Genomic DNA, 20,661 nt, shown 5'->3' with positions numbered 1-20,661 from the left:
ACCGGTGACAACGTGGGATGGTGCACTTGTTTAACCGAAGATCCATGCTCGCTGAGGGCTCTTTCTTCATATATATTTTATGAAACGAAGCGCATTTGACTGATAACACACGCCTGCATAAACGACGCACTCATTGTGGCTGTTTTGATTTTGTGGCCATCTTAATTTTTGTTTACGCAGCTGTTGGAATTATCATATCGTTATATATTCGCATGCCTCAAAACGGCCAGAAAGCATGCATCGTTCATGCAGTTGCGTTTTGTCAACAAAAACGCGCTTCGCCTTATGAAATAGTTGTGAAGAAAGCGCTTTAAAAGAGCGTGGATCTTCGGCTAAACTAGCACACCTTCTTTTTTTGTCACCCCTGTAGATATTGTCTGATTGTCTGTGCAGCCGTGAACGCTCCTGTGCACGTGACGTCCCAACTCGCCACGGCTACAAGATCTCGCGCCGCAGAGCAAGGCCGGCCGCTCGTGTGCTATACACAGACATGGCCGTGGCTGTACAGGGTCTCGCTACTCACTTTCCTTGAGGTTATGACCCATTATCTACTCTCTCGGAGGGCTTTTTCACTTCCACAGTTTAAAGTTACTCGACCGCGATTTCCCGCCTTCAGGATGCTCTAAATGGGGTCTTTTCTTTCGCGGGGCACGTTCGGTACTTTCTCGCCCAGCGTAGAACCACATTGTGCAGACTGCGGAGAGGCGTATTGCTCACTACCTCGCATGCTCTGGCAGTATCTTGCGTTAAGCGACGCCGACTGTAACCAAGAAGACTGGAAGAAAGCCCTAAACAGCGTTGATTTTTTGATTCAACTTCCAGTTGTCCAGAGCACCTGCGAGAGGGCAGAGGGCCTTAGACTTCTGGTTCCTATGTTGGAGCAGCCCGCGACTGCTACGGATTCCCCCTGGAAGGGGCGTCACAACGCAGTTCCTCAGGACCACAATAAAGTTCTTTTTCTGTCTGTCTTTTTTATTTCTTACACCATGCAGCAAATAGCGCCATTCGCTGCAGGCGGTGTTTTTCTGTCGCGACAAACGCGGTATGTGTTTCTGGCTCTTGTACCTACTGCACACAGCTAATGAAATACTATGAAGTGAACAAAAAAAAGCGTACTCAGCTCCACGTTGGTGTTTCACATCGACGTTTCGAGCACAAAATTTTGGGTAATCTTGAGAGGTGCCTAGCCAGCGTACCATCGATAGTTGTGTTCGAGCCGCCGGGAAATCAGGGCGCAGGGAGGAGAGACGACCAAGGGCGACAGTAGGGATGGTGAAGCGCTGCATCCATCATTTCCTACTTCCTCTCCCACCACATGCTCCTGTTGCTAGGGGGGGGGGGGGACATTCTTTAGGAAAAATAAAAAATAGGTGGTAAGGTAAGGAATTGGGGTGTGGAGTACAGGATAACTAGCTCTCAAGTGAGGACACCTCAACCGATACACGCATGGGGAATCAAGGAACAAAGAGACAGTTGGAGTGAATAAATGAAAGTAGGCTAAAAAACGGGGGGGGGGGGGAATCAAGAAGGAGAAAAAAAAGAAAACTAGCATGATGGGAGGACATGTTTCACCGTGGGGACGGCTTATAAAAGTTGCTCTGTCAAGCTCTTGTCCTCGAAAAAATTCCCAAGCATTTCCCCGAGGGTGAACATGGTTACGTGCGAATGCACGGGGTGATGCTATGAGGGGTATTTATTAATTCGCACTATTATATTTATTAATCACACTATGGTGCCTTTATGGTGTAATGGTTCCTGGAAATCGCAATTTGATCACACGGGGGAGTTTACGTTAACTCACTGGCGAATGCTAACAGATTTTAACTTTACTCCCCCTCATAGCATCACCCCGGACATTCGCACTTAACCATGTTCACCCTCGGGGAAATGATTGGGAGTTTTATTACTGATGATGATGATTAAAGTGTAAATAATGAATTTAGGTGTTGTTTGTCATGAAGCATTTGTACACAGATACATTATATACGAAGTATTATTTATTTACACTTCACGACGCGTCCGGACGAGCGAAGTCCAGGGCTCGTACCCTCTCCTGCGCGGCACGTTCACTGGCTGGAACGGCTTCGGGAACGTCCACTCGCCTTTGACGAATGCGAGCGGCGTCTTGACGCCGGCCTTCATCGCCCTTCTCCGCCTGACGCTTGCGTTGTCGTTCCGCTTCTTGGGCCGCGTTCGCGGCTCGATGCTGACGCCTCATCTCGGCCTCGCGAGCCCGCAGTCCACCACCCGCTGCACGCTTCACCCGCTTGTCCTCGGCCTCGCGAGCGCAAAGTTCGGCATCCTCTGCATGCTTCGCCCGCTTGTCGTCGGCCTCGCGAGCGCGTTCTTCGGCAACCGCTGCACGCTTCACCCGCTTGCACTCGGCCTCGCGAGCACGCAGTTCGGCATCCGCTGCACGCTTCGCCCGCTTACGTTCGGTCTCACGAGCCCTTCGGAGCGCCGCCTTGTGTTCCAACGTCAGCGAAACCACCGCGGTACCGTCACCTCCACTGACGGGTGCAGTGCTGGCATTCGGTTGTACTGCATTCGTTGTTGATGGTAGCGTTGCCTCCGGGACATTCATCGCACGACCCGCTCTCGACAGGAGACTGAAAGAGAAGGCGGGCGCGCGAGAGAGAGGGGTGCGCGCGCAGCTGCAGCGAGCGAGGAGAGCGGAGGAGCGAGCGAAGGGGGAGGGGGTATAAGGCGCGTTACTGACACCGATATCAGCGTCGCGTGCGTGGCTTATCCGGTAGAGCGTCGCGCTGCGGCCCGCCAAGTACTCTTTCTTTTAAAGATAGAGAGAAGACTGCGGACGCCGCCGACGGCGGTTAATGGTTTGGAGTAGCTTATAAAGTGTATTCACAATTAAAAAGGTTCAGTAAGGCCACAAGGGCAGAGTGGCGATGGTCCTCGTAGCTGGTTGGGTGAGGATGTTCTGCAGCTTCGCACATAGCAGTCCGACGAGGCAGTATATTTTCGCGGGCTGCTTGCGCACTTCACCAAGAGCAGGACACTCGCACAAGAGGTAGGACATTGTTTCCACTGCGCCACATTAACGCAAGTCGGAGAGCTCGCGTCGCGCAGACAATGCCTCTCCTCTGTTCAGCTAGCCACACGGAGCTGGTCCTCAGCGATAGGATTAGCCCTCGGTCGTGGCGGGTGAAACCAGTCACTCGCATGAGAGGAGTGGGGCGTCCGGCGGCCAAACAAGCGTCGGGGTGCAAGCGCGTTAGCTCCCGGCGAAGGTTGCGGCGGGCCGAATCGAACGACCTTGCGTAGTCGGTTAGCAGCATGGAGGAAGAAAAAAACTGAGAGGCCGTAACGTCACATTTTGTGAAACCGGAAGTAGGAAAAAGAAGGAGCACTCCTCCTCGCACTTGTGGGCACGCTCATCTCGTTGCTAGGAGACGATATCTGGTTGCTCTGGCCAGAGTGCAGAGACATCACCAGCTGACCGAGCCGGAAAGTAATACAACTGATTGCATTGACTAAGGAGCTGCGATGCCTTCATTAAAACGGGAACCAGGTGTCAGATTCCACAGGTGAGTGTATTGAACTTTCTTTATGTTCGACGTACGGTATGGTGAAGAGTATCCTCGCAGAGCATAATGCACGATACTTCATGTGTCTGCGTAATATTCCTGGGGTTTATTTACGGCTCTTGGTGACAGTTCTTGAACGCAATAAAACGCACTGCAATGAACAACAACGCTGAACAACAATGAACAACAACAACACAGCGCAGCTGAAACCGAAGTTTCTTTTTTTGTTTGCTTTGTCCGTGTCGTGGTATCACTGTGTTTCAATTTAGTCATAATATTTGTCCATGTGTCAATAATGCCAGTGAATTAGCGTACATTTATAATTGCTTTCGTGCAGGATTCTTAAATATCCCCGTCGCAGGAGGCTATGAATCGAGCCAACGGGACTGGAAACCAAGGAAAAGGTATTTTGTGGGCTCAAAACACTTCCCACTTGAGCACTTCAAAAGCGCAGTGCCAGTACCAGTTCGCCTTCGCGCGGATGCCGTTCGTACTGCCGTGAGAAACCGGAAAGACGCGTTAGCTGCAGATTTGAATGCCCAACAATTATTGGTGAGGCATGTAAATTGACTGCATGTTTATACGTCAATGTATTGCCCACGCGAGTGTACAGGAAATAGAATTAAGTTTCAGTGGGTGCAAGCGTTCATATTCAGTTTTTTCGAATAAACTTCTAGTTGAGGGCTTCAAGTCTATTGAGCTGAATGCAAGAAAGGAAATGTGCAACTCGGCAGGGTAATCGCCGTGGACTGTCGCGTACGCTTAACCGGAATGTTAAGGGTACGCGACATAATTTAACAGTGCCTTCTGCATGCCTTCTTCCATAGAACCATACTGCACCTACAGATTATCCCTTGCATCTGTGCGTTTTAACATTCGCACCATAGAGTTTTATAAAATCGCACCAACCTGGCAGCACTTCAGTCAAGCTACAGTGAGGTGGGGCGATCGTTCGGGTACGACCGCTTTGAAAAAAACTTCGGTCGATATAAAACTACCTTGCACAAAACGCAATAAAATCTCAAGACATCAAGCAGCTTCGCGAATCGCTTTCTTGGGTCAAACACAATTGGGTTAGGCACATCTTTTTACTCTTGGCAATGCACCCTTCAGTAAGAGAACCGAACCAATGTTTTCCAATCGTCACCATTACGCACGGAAACAGGTCACCACTGTCTCCAACACTAAGAGCCGCTGGAGGGTTCTTCCTGTTCTCGGAAATGTATCATTTCATCGCGGAGGAGTGCAGCAGCATGGTGTCGAAGGCAAACAAAATTCACAGCATATCCACGGGGTGAATGATGTGAGTGGGCGAAGCTCCTGAGGGGAAATAATTGGTAAAACGGTGACTGTTCAGTGAAAGTTTGCCCACTACATCATCAAGAAAGACGTGAGAAACACTGTGTGTGTATATGTACGGCAAGGTACTTGTGCTGGTGCCGTGACGCTTGGGCCTCTCGTTCTCGAACGCTGGGATTTTGGCGGTGGCGTCGCGCAGCCACACTACACGCTTCGGCCACCCGCTCTCGTACGGCAGGATCTTGGCCGCGGTGTCGCGCAGCTTCACGGCGCGCTTCTGCCTCGCGATCTCGCACATCGGGATTCTGTCTGTGCGCACGTGCTGCCACCGCTTTGCGAGCTCGCCGCTCTGCGGCCTTATCCATCGGTCAACTTCGAGTGCGCGCCAACAGCGAACGAATTTTATTACAACGCTCCCGCCATCTAGTAAACAATCGAAGAATTAAACTACAAGTAGCCATGCCATCTAGTAAACAATGCAAGAACTAAACTAGAGGTGGCTACATAGATACGCCGAGGATCGACAGACCCACGTCTTAAGGAGCTTTGGCCCTAAAAGTGAAGTTGCGGCGCGAAGCCTTCTCGGAGAAGCTGTCGCGGGCTTTGAAAACCCCTCGCGATAGCACGCTGAATGCTGAGCACGCAACCGTGGCGACATACTCACTGTAGAATTAGCTTCTGAAACCTTACGTCATCCGCAAACACAACGATCCTATAAAACTGCAGATTCCCAGACAACGGGCCGATCAAAGGTGTGATTTGCCGACGACGCGAGGCGACGGGGCCAAGACGGGGCATCGACGGCGTGCCCACATTGCCATAGCAACCATTGCGAAAGAGCACGTGACTTTCGCCACAGTTTTTTTTCTGCCGCTTGGATAGCGAGGGCCTCTCCTCAGTTTTCCTTTCTCCATAGTTAGCGAGATCTCGGCTGAGTGTGCCCGTTTGGCAAGTTTGTCTGCAGCCTCATTCGCCGCAATGCCAACTTGTGATGAGAGCCACTGGAGCGAAAGATCACAGGCGCGCTCTTGAAGGGCCAGTAGGCTGCGTGCAGTGCGCTGAGCCAGAAACGACCACGTTTCGCCCTCGCGAGCTCACTACGGGCAGGTTTTGAGTTACAGAATATTGCGGCACTCATGACGGCTGGTGAATAGGGTAGAAGGTCGGCAGCCAACAAAAGCGCGAATAGCTCGGCCCTTTTCGTGGATGTACAATACTGCAAGTGGCATTGTCACTCCATACTAAGCTGAGGGGCTATGCAAGCGGCAGTGGAGAGGATCAGCGTGCGCCCACAGGTGTTGCTACGAGAGAAGGAGTGAGAGAGGAAATATAACACTTGCCGGCGTGCTGAAACCGCCGCAGACAGCACCGAATGCTTACCACTAGATGGCGTTCACATTTTAAACAGCGCCTACAGAGGAAAAATATCAACTTTTTGCCAAATTTGCAGCAAAGCACGCAAATGAACAATATTTTTGTGTCTTACCCCTATATTGTACCAATCAAGTAGGGAGAGTAGTCATCGCTGAGTAGTGATGTCAAGTGTTCTTTCTTATTTTTTATTTAATATAAGAAATGACCCAGCAAAGAGAAACACACGCACGAAACCACATCGACGTTTATATTTGGGCCTGGGCTTTCATTTGAGTTGAGGAAACCAATATCGGAAGCTGCTCTCATGATGGCATAGCATTGAAGGTGCTCTACTCTGGAACCGACGGCCGAGAAATTGAATCCTAACTATTGAGCTGGGCTATGCACTTCAATGGAAGTGAACTCATGTGTTTAGATCTGTATGCCTGTTAAGATGCGCTTTGTGCTCAAAATGTTTGAAGGCTTCCATGTCGTCATAATCAATGTTGCACTGAAAGACGCAAGTGTTAGAGAGAATACCTATATGGACCATAGCTCAGAAAACTTAACGCGGGTCTTAGACAACTTAAACTAGGATTGTTATTTAAGCTCAATGATCATGCTTTTTAGGGTCATTTTTTGTTCTCGTCTAAAGTTTTTATATGTGATTTTTTAATAGTGTAAATCACGCACAATTTGCATAAAGGTTATTGTCCGCTTTAGCGATGGGAGTTTTTTTTGGCTTACGAGGAAGAAACCACAAAGAATCAATTTCAAACCTGAATAATAACGTAGTTTGTTTTGGGATGCAACACTTACCCGATTTGGACCTGGAAAGGGGCCTAATAGTAGTTGTAGATACTGTAAAGGCAACAATATGGCAATTTAGAACGCCTGTGTTTATACGCAGGATTACATATAACGTTTTACCAACACTATTCATTAAGTGAAAGTAAGAATATCGGTGTTAGCAATATTTTATTGATGACATGCTTTTTTCACAGGTTGCATATGCTTCCACACTACGTTAAACGTTAACTGTACACCGTTACAAGAGCTTACACAATATATCCTCATATTTCTCATTATTGCCACAGTCTCTCTGCAACGCACCCGTGTTGACACTGCATTGAATGTTAACTGTTCATTGTTACAAAAGCTTACACGATATATCCTTACATTTCACAGTAATGGCACTGTGTCTTTACAACACACCCGTGATCACAATGATTAATCTTCATTTCAGTGGTTAACACCAATATCAGTGATTGAAGAAGCCTCTGTCATAAGAGATAATTGTGGTGACTGTAGTAGTTAAGAGTGTTAGCGGAATCAAAAAAAAGTGGCTAGTCAGCTAGAACTATCAGCGATTCGATGCTGACCTTGGGTTCAGGTCACCTACTCGCGGGATTTTACGCAACTGCACACTTTGAGCAAAACACAACTACGTTGTTGACCGGCCTCAATTTCTCGCGGGGTGACCGTGAAGAAAAAATACGAAGGGACAGCAAGATGATGAACATATTTATTTTCTTTGGATGGATGCGAGGAGGCATCGATTAATGCTTTGAGTGGGCCAGACGCTAGGGGTAGTTGCCACCAAGCGTTGTTTGCTGAAAAGTTTGTAACTGGAGCTATGCTATGAACATGAACAAAAAATAAATAGAGAGACGGGTGCAAAATGGCCACTCTTTATAGCCGGTGCAGACTTTAAAACAGGTAAACATTGACATTAGCGCAGGGACGTGAAATAGTTATGGCGAACATGTCACTACATGAGCACTCAATTAATTCAATACAGCTAAGATTGATAAAGTAACATCGACGTGTCACTGACACAGATTGACCCATTACTTCTACTGTAATAAAATGCACCTTTGGAAGTTCCCACGCTTTCCTGTCGCTGCTTTTGTCGATAATCTTAGCTTGCTTGAAAGTGGCACATATGAGCATTACTTGATGTTCGCCGGAAGAAGCCCAACACCATTTTACTGATCCCAATACAATGTTCCCAGAGGCCACATTAATACACCGTCCCGTTTGTCAAACGTAGGACGTGTCCCAGCTCAGGGGAATTTCATACAAAACACGTTCGGCACACCACCTGAAAGGATTCCCGTGCATCTATGGCACCAAGCAAACATGCAGAAACTGGCCAAAAAACAAGTTCGTCTATAGTACCTAGCGTTGTATTAATTCATCGACTTTTGATTCATCTTATAGGAAACGGGTTGATAACACAGCCGCATAGAAACGACGCATTAAAAAAGTAATCGTGAAAGTCATAGTCATGATAACGCATAACTGCATTTTGCCCATAACACTATGAAAGCAAACCTTGTGCGCAATGTCAAAGGTGGTTGCGGGAAGAACCAGTGACGTTTTGTGCTATCTTCACCGGCTGCAGTAGTCAAGTGCCTAAGGTGCTCGGCTGCCGACCTGCAAGTCACGGGATCACACTCCAGCCGTGGCGGCCGGATTTTCCACGGGAGCGAACATGCTTGAGGTCTGTGTGCTTAAATTTAGGTGCAGGTTAAACAACTCCACGTTGTCGGAATTCCTGGAGCCATCCACTACGGTGCCAGTGTAATCATAGGATGGTTTTGGGACGTTAAACACCAACAAATATTATTTCTTCGTTACCTTCAGAGTATTACGTATTTAATTGTTTACAGTCGTGTGTCGATTATACTCCCTAGTTCTGACAAGCCGAGCGTTCCCACAATTGGTAACCTGGAATAGACGTCTACCGGGGTACGTCACTTCATCACGTCACCGACGCACTTGCAAGGCCACAGATAGAAAACACCCCAACTGGTGCGTGAGCATGATACAGTCTTATGGTGATTGGGGCAAGTTTTTGTTGTTTTGTTAAAAACCTAAAGTTCAATTTACTGGGTACCAAAAACATAAGACCACTTTAACAGACGGTTCAACTGAGAATATTGTGTGCAATCGGCACTGTGTGAACAACGATGCGTATTGTTTGCAAGAACATTCCCACTCGTAGCAGTCTGGTAGTAGTTATCTGGCTGTCAATGAAACTTCACGTTTGAACATTTAGTTAAAGTAAAAATGCATTCGACGCGATAATCTGAGGGTCGGTGCATCTAAGTTATCGCTGCATGCAGAAAAAAAGAGTTCATGCTGTCCTTGCTGAAAGATACGACTTCACACAAACTATTAGCACGTTTAGCATTGCTGAAGCTGCACATATGCCGTGCACGTTGAATAAGGAAACACAATTATTATATGAGTTGTATTATCACTATATACAGAGTGATTTATGGGAATTTTTTTTGTTTCTTGAGTTTTCTTCATGCCAATTTTAAATACGAGCGTGAATTAGGGGATAAGAAGAACTCTTATGGAGTTGGTGTAGTATCTATCTGTGCCTAGTTTCAATGATTGTGCCTAAATTCTTATCAGTGCATATAAATGGCTATTTTTGAAATCAGTGCCAATACGAACACCTATTATCCTGAAAGATTGATTTCAGACACAGCTTGAGACCGGCATTCATGTTACTGGGTGAAATCAAGGTTTCTTAACTTTATTATGTGCAAATTTTACTCCATCTCACAAGTTAATTTGAGCACAGTCAAGGCTCTAGGCCTCTTAGTCGATAAGAAGGTTGAGTAGCCTCTACACGTGTGTTTATTGACGTCGTGCCACAAGCTCGCACAATTAGAAAACAGAAGGTGCTTCTGTACAGCAGCACAAAGATGGAAAACGATGTAATATATTTGAATGTTTTCTGGAAAAAGTAGAGTGTAGATAAAACAACCGATGTCCATGTGGTTTTTGTTTTGTTGGTCACTATGTCACATTAGAAATTTTACCTATACACTGGAACTTTTTGCGTGCCAAATTAAAAGCTTTGCATCAATATAATTTATCATTGCTTCATTAGAAGCCTCGAAAACATGACGCGAGGAGGACAGCTTGAAACCTTTGCTACTTGCCCGGTGGAGCAATCGCAAGGCGAATTCCTTCCCCGCCCTTTTCGGTATCGAAGCAACTCAGATCCGGAAGATCACGCGATGTTCACGCACTAACATTGCATGCACACGCAAGGTTACATTCGCATGACATGCCCATCACAGGTTGTGCACGCAAGCGATGTAGGGTCTTTTCGAGTTTTTATCTATTGTACTGTTTATGTAGTATCAGTGCCTCTTTTAGAGGAGGCATTGGTGGGTTGCATACTTCTGTACGCACATGTTAAGAGAGACTGGCTTCGATCATGTGTATTTACCCCGATACACAGCGATGCACCGCTGAAACTGCTCTAAGGAATTAAGAATTCACCACGCCTGAGTGCTGGCACCGGCACGATGCGGGAATGCTGAGAACACCAACTAAAACAAAATGGCGGCAGCTTAGTCTCGCGTATCACTAAATACAAGTGAAAAAAAAACACACAGATAAATATTGCTTGTATGTTTTAGTATTTCGGTCATTCTGTCAACTTCGAGATTTTATTCAAGCAAAATATTGAATAAATTACACACGTCACCTCGAAAAATTATCGTACTTTGACGTGCGCGGGACCATTCCTTGTGGTGTACGTCAGCTCCACCATGTTGGGGTGCGCCCCCGCGAGATGAAGATCAAGCGGCGTACAGTGAGACATTTCACCTCTTTCCAGGGCGCTAGCGTTGCAAAGTTCAGCAAATGAGAATATTAGTGGCCAGAGCATTCATTCCTCTTGCATCCTCGAAACTCTGAAACCTGGTTAAGGTGTTCGGAGACGGAACAGAAAGGGACCAGATGCGGTTAGACAGAGTGGTTACGATAGAAAAAGACCCTTCTATGCTATTACCACTCTAGCTATTTGCTACCATGTTGCCCTTCTTAGACATGTCGTAAAAAATAATCCCTAGAACCATTTTTATTGGTGGTCTAGTCCATGCTGTATTAGAAAAGAAGAACCATATTCTGCAAACCCAGAAGGAATAAAACTGTGTGGATATTCTCAATCATCGTTGCATTTGTAGAATCATCAGTTGAAACATTTATATTTGCTTTGCTGTCGTAGACACAGATGCCACACGTATTTGTTCGAAAATTTGAATTTTTTCAAAGCGTACTGTCCCGACAATAAAAATATTTAGGGCCTGAAACAGTGTTTTGCCCGCCTATTTTTTTGTCTCATAACCCGGTTTTAGCGCCTAAATTCCGGCATCTACTTATCCGAGACACAATACCAATTGGTGAAAACAGTAGATATTCTTGTTGGTTGCAAAAAAAATTGCGTATAAGATTTACACGTTGAAATAAGTATGCAAGCACGTCACAGACCACAGCCGAAGTGAGGTAACGGCGCAAGAATGTCTTTTTTATAATCAGGATCTCACATTGTAAATTATATAAACTTTTAACGGGTTAATATGACCGCCACCAAGCAAAAGTTCAAATTTATTTTCACGAGCATTTGCTATCCTAAACGTAACACATTGCGAAGTATGTTTCTAGTGGTTTTTCATTCGTTTCTGGTCAGTGCTTGTTCTATTGAGTGAGATAATTAGCAATGATCTTGTGCATAGCAGCTCGAATTATTTTTTGCCGTAGGGCTATGCCTTGTTTGAAACTGAAGTGCACTTTTAGCGGCGGAAAATAAGTACGTTTCCATCCCTGTCATGCAAATATTTGTCAAAGTGTCTGTCAACTTGAACATGGAGGACCTTCGCTTTTAAATTTTTTTTGAAGGCTGCCATCTTAGACAAGCAAATCGGGACATGATAATTTAAGGGAATCGTGCATTCGCCGCCGTGAGCCTTCCCATAAAAGTTTAATGATGATGTTTGGTGCTTTGTGGCGCAAGGGCCATTGATGGCCAAAAAGCGCCAGTTCATAGGACAAGAGATGTGGACAACAATTGTGATTTACGGCTCTATAAGGGCCTTAAAATTCCTCGGGCTAAGGCAGGCAAAAACATAGCAGTAATGAAACTATGACCATTTCGTGACAAGTGGGTGATGGTAATGAATTACGAAAATTTGTGACAATAAAAACCATGGTGGACATGCATGGCATTACCACAAGTGCCTCGAGTGTTCACCGCCTCGCGTCCAAGGGTCGTGAAGCAAGTGCTTTGTACAGTGTAGCCGCCGCAGCGGAGACATCTCTTGAAATGTCGTGTTACGGATTGCCCGGTTATATCACATGAAAGGTACGGAGTTCTCTAAAAAAAGCCAACAACGTTTTATGTGTGAAACGTGGTTCCCTACCAACAAACATGGCTACACATGGCCAGATTACAAGAAACCAAGCTGTTTCCAGTAAAAAATAATTCGAGGGATAAAAACATATGTGCAGTAAAACATATTTACAGGGATAGAAAAGCGCAATGGATTCATTTTTATAATGAAAAGTGCGCAGCTAAGTACTACCGTGTGGCACTCCTGTTTCTCGGAAAAATGTTTTGGAAAGAATGCTGCGCACTCGGACATGGGATGTCCCTTTTGACAAATAACTTTCGATTATCGTTAACATTTTGCCATGGACGCCTAGGTGGGACAGGTTCAAGGAACACAGAGAAAAAATATCGTTTATGGACAAAAGCATCTCTCATCTGTACCACGCTGCGAACAAAGTGGTTGGTTGTGGATCTACCCTTTCAAAACTCGCACTTGAATGAGTCGAGCAACTTGTTTGTTTCCAGGAAAGGTACAAGTCGGCAGTTGATCATTCTGTCGAAAAGTTCGCACAGGCAGCTTGTAAGTGCAGTAGGCCTGTAAGTCGAAACGAAGCAGGGTGCTTTCCCTTTTTCAATATGGCAATAATAATAGCCTCATTCCTGGAAGTACGGATAGTGCCAGAAAACCAGATAGCATTGCGCAAGCAAAGTAAGGTGTTTTTGCGTTTCGATTGGTAGGTTTTTAACATATTGTGACGGGGCGAGATCTAGGCTTATAGGATAGCATCCACCGAGAATCGGTAGCCGAACAAGATGGCTGAGGTTCCTCTCGGCAAGCGAGTAACGCAGGTGTCTTCTTCATCTTCGCAAAGTGCCACTCTTGCTCCTGTCGATGATGCACCGCAACATAACTCCCCTGCGGCGGAAGCGCCGTCACGGCCCTTAGTACGGCGGCGATAAACGAGCGGGGTGATTCTGTTTTCGTCTGGAAACGTGTACAACGTCCGTCTGGTGTGAGGGGGTCGAAGAGGAATTGTTTAGGGGTGTGATCTCGTAGCTCACGTCACTGAGTTGTTGTAACACTTTGTAGGGGCCACGGTAGTGTGGTAGTAACTTCTCTCATAAGCCCACTGGGCGGTTTGGTGTCCAGAAATGTACCAGAGATCCCGGTGAGAAGCGAACGCTTTGGTGGAAACTGTCATAGCGGTCGGTTTGGTGCGCTTGCGACAAGTGCAGCTGATCACGAGCAAGCTGACGGGCTGCATAAGCTCGAGAAACGACATCGTTGGCGTACTCAGTAGACAAGGGGCAGCCGAAGGAAGGTGCGTGTGAAATGGTAATGCTGGATGTCGGCCAAATGGCAAATAAAACGGCGAATAACTAGCTGTGTCGTGCCGTGAAAAATTGCACGCGAACGTGACAAAGGGGAGTGCTTTGTCTCAGTCACGGTGATCTGGCGAAACGTACATTGACAGCATCTGCGTCAGCGTTCGATTCAGACACCCGGTCAATCTATTTTTCTGTGGATGATGAGCGGTGGTACGCTTGTGGTCAGTGGAGCAGGTGGTGAGAATGTCATCCACAACACGTGAAAGGAAGTACCTTCCTCGATCAGTAAGCAGATGCCGCGGAGCGCCGTGATGAAGAATGACTTCATACAAGAGAAAGACAGCGACGTCAGTGGAACAGCTTGTCGGCAGTGCTTTTGTGATGGCAAAGTGTGTGGCGTATTCTGTGGCGACTGCAACCCATTTATTTGCGGAGGTGGACGTAGGAAATGGGCCCAACAGGCCAAGGCCAACACGGAAGAATGGTTCTGTCGGTACGTCAATGGGATGTAGGAGACCTGACGGTAGCACGGAGGGGCGCTTGCGGCGTTGGCAGCGGTTGCAAGCAGTGACTTAGCGAACCACAGAACGATACAGACCGGGCCAGAAAAAGTGACGTCGCACACGATTGTAGGTACGAGAGACGCCTAGGTGACCGGCTGTAGGTACGTCATGTAGTTGTTCGAGAACGCTGGTACTCAGGTGATGGGGAAGCACGAGTTGTAATTTCGGGTCATCAGCGTTGAAGCTACGACGATACAGAATGTGGTCGTGCAGTTCTAAGAGGCGAACGGAAGGGTCTGTTGCAGCAGAGGTCAGACACCCGTTGATGGAGAGTAACGACGGGTCACGCCGTTGTTCAGTGGAGATATCACCCAAAGCGTGTGTCGAGAGAACGCAGGGGTCTGAATCAAGGTCTGTCAAGTCGGGCATTTCAGCCGGATAACGTCACAAACAGTCTGCGTCTGTGTGCAGGCGTCCCGACTTGTAGTGGACCATGCACGAGTATTCTTGCAGACGGAGCGCCCAGCGACCGAAACGTCCAGATGGGTTCTTTAGCGATGAGAGCCCGCAAAGAGTGTGATGATCCGTAACTACGGAAAAAGTTCGGCCGTACAGGCAGGGCCTCAATTTCGCCACTACCACACTAAAGCATGCATTCATGCTCAGTGATGGAGGACTTCCGTTCGGCAGGTGAAAGAAGATGACTGGCGTAAGCAATCACGCGGTCCTTCCCGTGCTGTCGTTGGCCAAGGATCGCCCCGATTCCATAGCCACTGGCATCGGTCCGAAGCTTTGTAGGTGATGCAGGGTCAAAATGGGCCAGTATTGGTGGCGTAGTCAGCAGATGAATAAGAGCCGAAAAGGCGTCCACTTGCTCTACTTCCCATGCGAAGGGAAGGTCCTTCTTTAAGAGATCAGTAAGCGGTCGAGCGATGTCGGTGAGGTTGCGAACAAATCGACAAAAATAGGAACATAGCCCTACAAAACTTCGGACGTCCTTGCTTGAGCGTGGTGCAGGGAATTGTTGTACGGCTCGCCCCTTGTCGGGATCTGGTTAAGCACCAGCGGCACTGACAAGGTGACCAAATATGGTGGTTTGGCGATGTCCGAAATGGCATTTTGCAGACTCTAGCTGGAGAGCAGCTCTTCGAAAAACATCCAGAATGGCTGACAGACGCGTTATATGGCTGTCAAAGGTAGGTTAAAGGACGATGACATTGTCCAAGTAACATAAGTAGGTCGACCACTTATATCCTCGGGGAAGGGAGTCCATCATGAGCTCGAAAGTTGCCAGTGCATTACATAGTCTAAACGGCATTACTTTCAACCGGAAGTGGTCGTCGGGCGTAACGAAAGCAGTTTTTTCACAATCCACGGGGTCGACGGAAATTTGCTGATAGCCAGACCGAAGGTCGATAGACGAAAAGTATCGGGCACCATGGAGGCATTCGAGGGCGCCATCAATCCGAGGCAAAGGGTAGGCATCTTTGTGGGTCACTTTGCTTATATTGCGATAGTCCACGTAAAAGCGCCAGCTGCCATCTTTCTTCTCAACGAGCACGACTGGGGAGGCCCAGGGACTGGCTGATGGTTCTATTACGTCTTTAGTAATCATTTTGTCCACTTCATGCTGAATTACTTGGCGTTCCTTTTGAGATACGCGATATGGATGCCACCGTATAGGACTGCCATCACCAGCGTTGATCCGGTGAATTACTGCAGTTGTTTGTATGAGAGAGCGGTGGTCCAAGTCGGAAATGTCTCTATATGATGTTAGCAGACGACGGAGGCTGGCAGCTTGCGCTAGAGTGAGATCGAGAGCAATCATCTTGTTAATGTCATTGACAGGCAGAGTGTAATTGCGACCAAGACAGGGGGATGTAGTATCGGTGTCCAAACCAGTACCGTTGCAGCTGTCAAGCAGAGATAGGGTGGCCACGGACATGTCTTGCGGAATAACTTGAGTCAAGAGACTCACTTTGTGTAGTGGTATGACCACTGTATTATTAGCGACAGCGACAAAAGTATGAGCAAGGGCGACGTCTCGGGTCATCAGTACGTCGACTATAGGAGTGACGAGGTAGTCACCATCGGGCACATGACTTGAGCACGACAAAGTGACATATGTAGCAGCTTGCGGAGGCAAGCGAACGTGGAGACGAGAGCATAAACGGGGAGAATAGTCAGCTCGAAAATCGGCAAGCTGCGGCAGTTAAAGCTGAAGAGCACCAGTGGCACAATCAATGAGCGCAGAATGACGTGACAGGAAGTCCAAAACAAGTATTAGGTCATGAGGACACATTTCAATGACGGCGAGCTGAACTAATGTAGGATGACCGGCAATGGACACACGGGCCGTGCACATCCCTTGAACGTCAGGGGTCCTCCCATCAGCGACACAAAGTGTGCGGGAAGCGGCAGGCATGAGCACTTTATGTAGGTGTCAGCGAAGGTTCACGCTCATTACAGAAATGTGCGCTCCAGTATCTATAAGGGCAGAAATAGCCACACCGTCAACGTCAACGTCTAACAAACTTTGTCTGGTCGGAAGCGTCAAGAGAGGATTTGTGGAGGGAGTCGAGAATGCAGCGTCACCTCCGGGCGCGGCAACATTTAGTTTTCCGGGTATGCTAGAGCGGGGTTGAATGGGAGGACGGCCTGCGAGTCTGCGGTGAGCGAGATGACTGGCGACGTCCTGGAGGTGATTTCGACTGACGACCATGCGGTGACGGAGATCGGCTGTTGAAACTTCTGTAGTTGCTGGGCGGAGAAGGCTGCGCGGCAGATGCGAAGCGGGTGCTGTCCTGTCGGTAGTTATGTTCAGAAGAAGTCCGACATGGCAAGGACCAGCGGTAATTGCATTAACGGACGACATGACCGATACTGTGGCAATGAAAACAAAATGGTCGATTGTCGACGGTTCTGCACGCAGCAGGGTCACAAGATCGGGCCGTAAACTGCTGCTCGTGATAGGACGAATGTGGACGCTATGGAGCTCGTGGCGGGCTCGGCAAAGCGCACCCGAGGGAATATTTATGCGGACGAGTTCTTGGCGGACAATGGCTTGAACCATGTTAGCAGTGAGTGGGCTCGGGTCACTTCCAGCGGTGTGAGCTAGAGCAAAGGCAATGGCTTCATGTTCGCACCGTACGATTCGGGTCACCTGATTCGATGAATCTGGAGGTGGCGGCTGTGTTCTTTCACGGTCTTCGGAAGACGACGTTGCTGCCGCATTCGGAAGGCGGGTAAACACGCTGTTAATCCGCCGGCTCTTCGCTTGCTCAAAACGCCGACATTCTTTTATGATGGCGTCCACCGTAGAATAATATTTGCAGATGACGAGGTTGAATGCGTCATCCGCAATCCCCTTAAGAATACGTCCGACCTTGTCAGCCTCCGGCGTCTTGGCATTAGCTTTGCGACACAAGGCTAACACATCTTCTATATAGGAGACGTAAAACTCAGTCGAAGTCTGCACTCGAGGCGCGGGCATTTTGTTCGCGGCCATTTTTCTTCCAATCGGCTTTTCGAACAGGTCCAACATTTTCTTCTTACACACTACCCAATTCCCAAGTTCTGTTTCATGGTTCTCCTACAACGATTTGGTGGTTCCCTTAGGATAAAATAATAGGTTCGCCAGCATAAGTGTCGGGCCCCATCGGCATCGAGTACTCACACGTTCGTACTCTGCCAGCCAATCTTCAAAGTCAACTTCATCTGGATCGCCGGAACCGCTAAACGTGCCAGGATCCCGTGGGATTCGAGTACGAAGGTTGTGGTCGCAGAAGGAGATGTAGTTACCGCATATTCTTTTGCCGCAGGAACACCAGGAGCAGATGCAGACGCCGTGCTTTCCGTCATCGTTGTGGAATGATCCTTCAAACGACGGCCGCTGCGAAGTTTCGTTGCGAGACGGTTACCCAGTACGTCCCCCAAATGTGACGGGGCGAGATCTAGGCTTAGAGGATAGCGTCCACCGAGAATCGGTAGCCGAACAAGATGGCTGAGTTGCCTCTCGCGCAAGCGCCCAACGCAGGTGTCTTCTTCATCTTCGCAAAGTGGCACGCTTGCTCCTGTCGATGATGCACCATAACAATATAGTACACCATTCGATCAGGACCTGGGGCGCAATTACTGCGGAAGTTTAGGGATTTTTGGAGCTCAGATAAGCTGAAAGCTCGGTTGTATGCTTCGTGTTTTGTACATCTGTGTTCTAGTTTCTGCTTCTCCATTCTTTTCTGTAGTTTTGGAAAGCGTCAGTATAGTTTGACGAGCTGGACACTCGTTCGAATCGTGCGCCGAGGAAGTTCACCTTTTCTTCCAGGATGTCACCATGTGTGTTTACTATTTGGAGTGAGTGTGCTTGTCTTTCTACTATTCTCCTAACTATGAATTTATGCCTGCTATAAAGTTGTGCCAACTTATCCTTCTGTATCCTTCTGGTCTCTCGGTGCGTCCTCATGCCTTGAGACTTTTTGCTTTTAAAATTTTCAAGATATTTTTGCTTTTGGAGAGTACCAAAGCAACCTATTTGTGATAGTATTATTTCTACGTGCATTCTGACACTCACTGTTCCATCAACAGGCGTGTCGCCTGGCAGACAGCCCAGTTTGTGGGATACACTTTGCTGCAGCATCAATAAGAAGTTCTGTCAAAAAGTCCACATCAGCATCTCTACTTATGCACGTGCGGGCGCCGCGGATTTCGGTGGCACTTCCCCCTTTCATGCCACCTCCGCGAACGAAAGACACTGCAAAGGTAGACGGCCGCTCTAAATGAGATATTTTCATTAACTTTGAGTGTAGGTATTTCTTTTTTGTGTTTGCATGTAGGACATATGCGAGAGTAAGAGTGATGTCCACCGTCGCAGTTTGCGCAGCGGCGTTTTTTCTTTACAGTTGTCTGTAGCCTGTTCGTTTGAACTACACTTTGCACAGGTTTGACGACCGCGGCAGGTCTGAGAGTTGTAGTTGAAACAATGACACTTAAAAAAAACGTCGGGGTTGGTGATGTAGGGTCGGAGTGTTGACTTTAGGTAGCCTGTTTCGATATATTCTGAAATTGTTGTATGAAATGTCAAAATAAGGTGCTTTGTCGGAGTTTTTTTGTTGTCACGCCTGATCTTGTTTCTTTAAACGTGCGAAAGGTGCTGCTCGTTTCATCCCTCAAGGAGCTCACTCACTGTAAGGTCGATTAGGTCTTGATCAGACACTATGCCTCGGGAACTGTTCACGGAGCGATGCGGTGTGACAGATACAAGTGTGGTTTTGAAGGAGGTGAGCTTTAAGAGATTTTTATACTGGGCTTTGCTTCGTACTTCGAGAAGGTCACCGCAGCCATGCGTGATGCCTAATTACCTAGAACAACGGTATTGGTGAGGCATTTTGATACGACAAATGAAGAGACTTTTCTGTGTTTTTTTGTTTTTCTAGTCAATCACACGAAAGCGTCAAAAGATTTCTTTGGGTTTGAAGAAGACATTAAGCGTTTTTTTGGTGCACCTCCTCTGAAGAGGAAGCGATCAGACAGTTTAGAGAAAAGAAAAGAGGCCATAAAGTATATATAAATAGGGCAGCCATGCCAGCCGTCTACCATAGATAAACATTGGGAAACATACTACTCCTTGAGTTCGCACGCTTTTTTGGGGAGAAGTTCAAGTTGTCGAGAAAATCAATGTGTTCGCATAATAATTTGTTTGTTTCGGCAGCAATCGCGGCCACCCACCATGGAGCCCAACTAGGGAACACTGAAGCACTTGTATAGAACTGCAGACGCCAGCAGTACGTTGCCGCTATAACAAAATATAACTGCCAAGATATAGCCACTACACAACGCTATTCCTCACCGCCAAAAAATTCCTAATTAGAAGAAAGATTATGTCCGGACAGGTATGAAGTTGGAGATAAAGGCGAACATTTAGGGAGAGAAAGAGATAGGAAAAAGTGACTGCCAATTTGCCCTGGGAGGTTCAGCCCCGGGGTGCCGTCTACGTGAAGCCGGCACGAGAGGCGTGGGTTGCCCCTGCCGGAAGGCCTTAAAGCTCCAATCACCCAGCGTTGATTCAACCATCAGGGTCCCCTTTTGTCAGGACATGGCAAAGCCACGCGTGGCTAGGCGTTTGAGGGATCGAAACACCCCGTTAACTCGGGTTCGTGGTGTCGCTACGCAACAAATGCCTCCGACGAACTTTAGGAAATGCGTGAAGATCATTCTCGGCTCACCAGCTTGTGATCAGCTTTCCGGTCGGGAAAAAAGGAGCCTATTTAAAGCCACACTCATCGCTATTGCCCCGCCACGGTGGTCTAGTAGCTAACATACTCGGCTGCTGACCCGCATGTCGCGGGATCAAATCCCGGCTGCGGGGGTTGTGTTTTCCATGGAGGCGGAAATGTTGTAGGCCCATGTGCTAAGATCTTGGTGCACGTTAAAGAACATCAGATGGTCAAAATTTCCGGAACCCTCCACTAAGGCATCGCTCATAATTATATTG

At 47.6% G+C, this 20,661-nt stretch overlaps 1 protein-coding gene across 4 annotated transcripts in view; it reads right to left on the bottom strand.

The window, feature by feature from the left end:
* The window catches only part of LOC119167425 (uncharacterized), a 179,152-nt gene that overhangs the window by 104,418 nt on the left and 54,073 nt on the right, over window positions 1-20,661 (bottom strand). For all 4 annotated transcript variants that reach the window (XM_075866351.1, XM_075866353.1, XM_075866350.1 and 1 more), the window contains one exon: window positions 7,017-7,058. In XM_075866351.1, the coding sequence (XP_075722466.1) occupies window positions 7,017-7,058 (42 nt within the window). The remainder of the gene's footprint in view (window positions 1-7,016; window positions 7,059-20,661) is intronic.

This window comes from Rhipicephalus microplus, chromosome 6 (genome assembly GCF_043290135.1).
Source record: "Rhipicephalus microplus isolate Deutch F79 chromosome 6, USDA_Rmic, whole genome shotgun sequence".
Taxonomy (NCBI): Eukaryota; Metazoa; Arthropoda; class Arachnida; order Ixodida; family Ixodidae; genus Rhipicephalus; species Rhipicephalus microplus.
The sequence above is the reverse complement of the archived record's forward strand: the minus strand, read 5'-3'. Positions and strand labels throughout refer to the sequence as shown.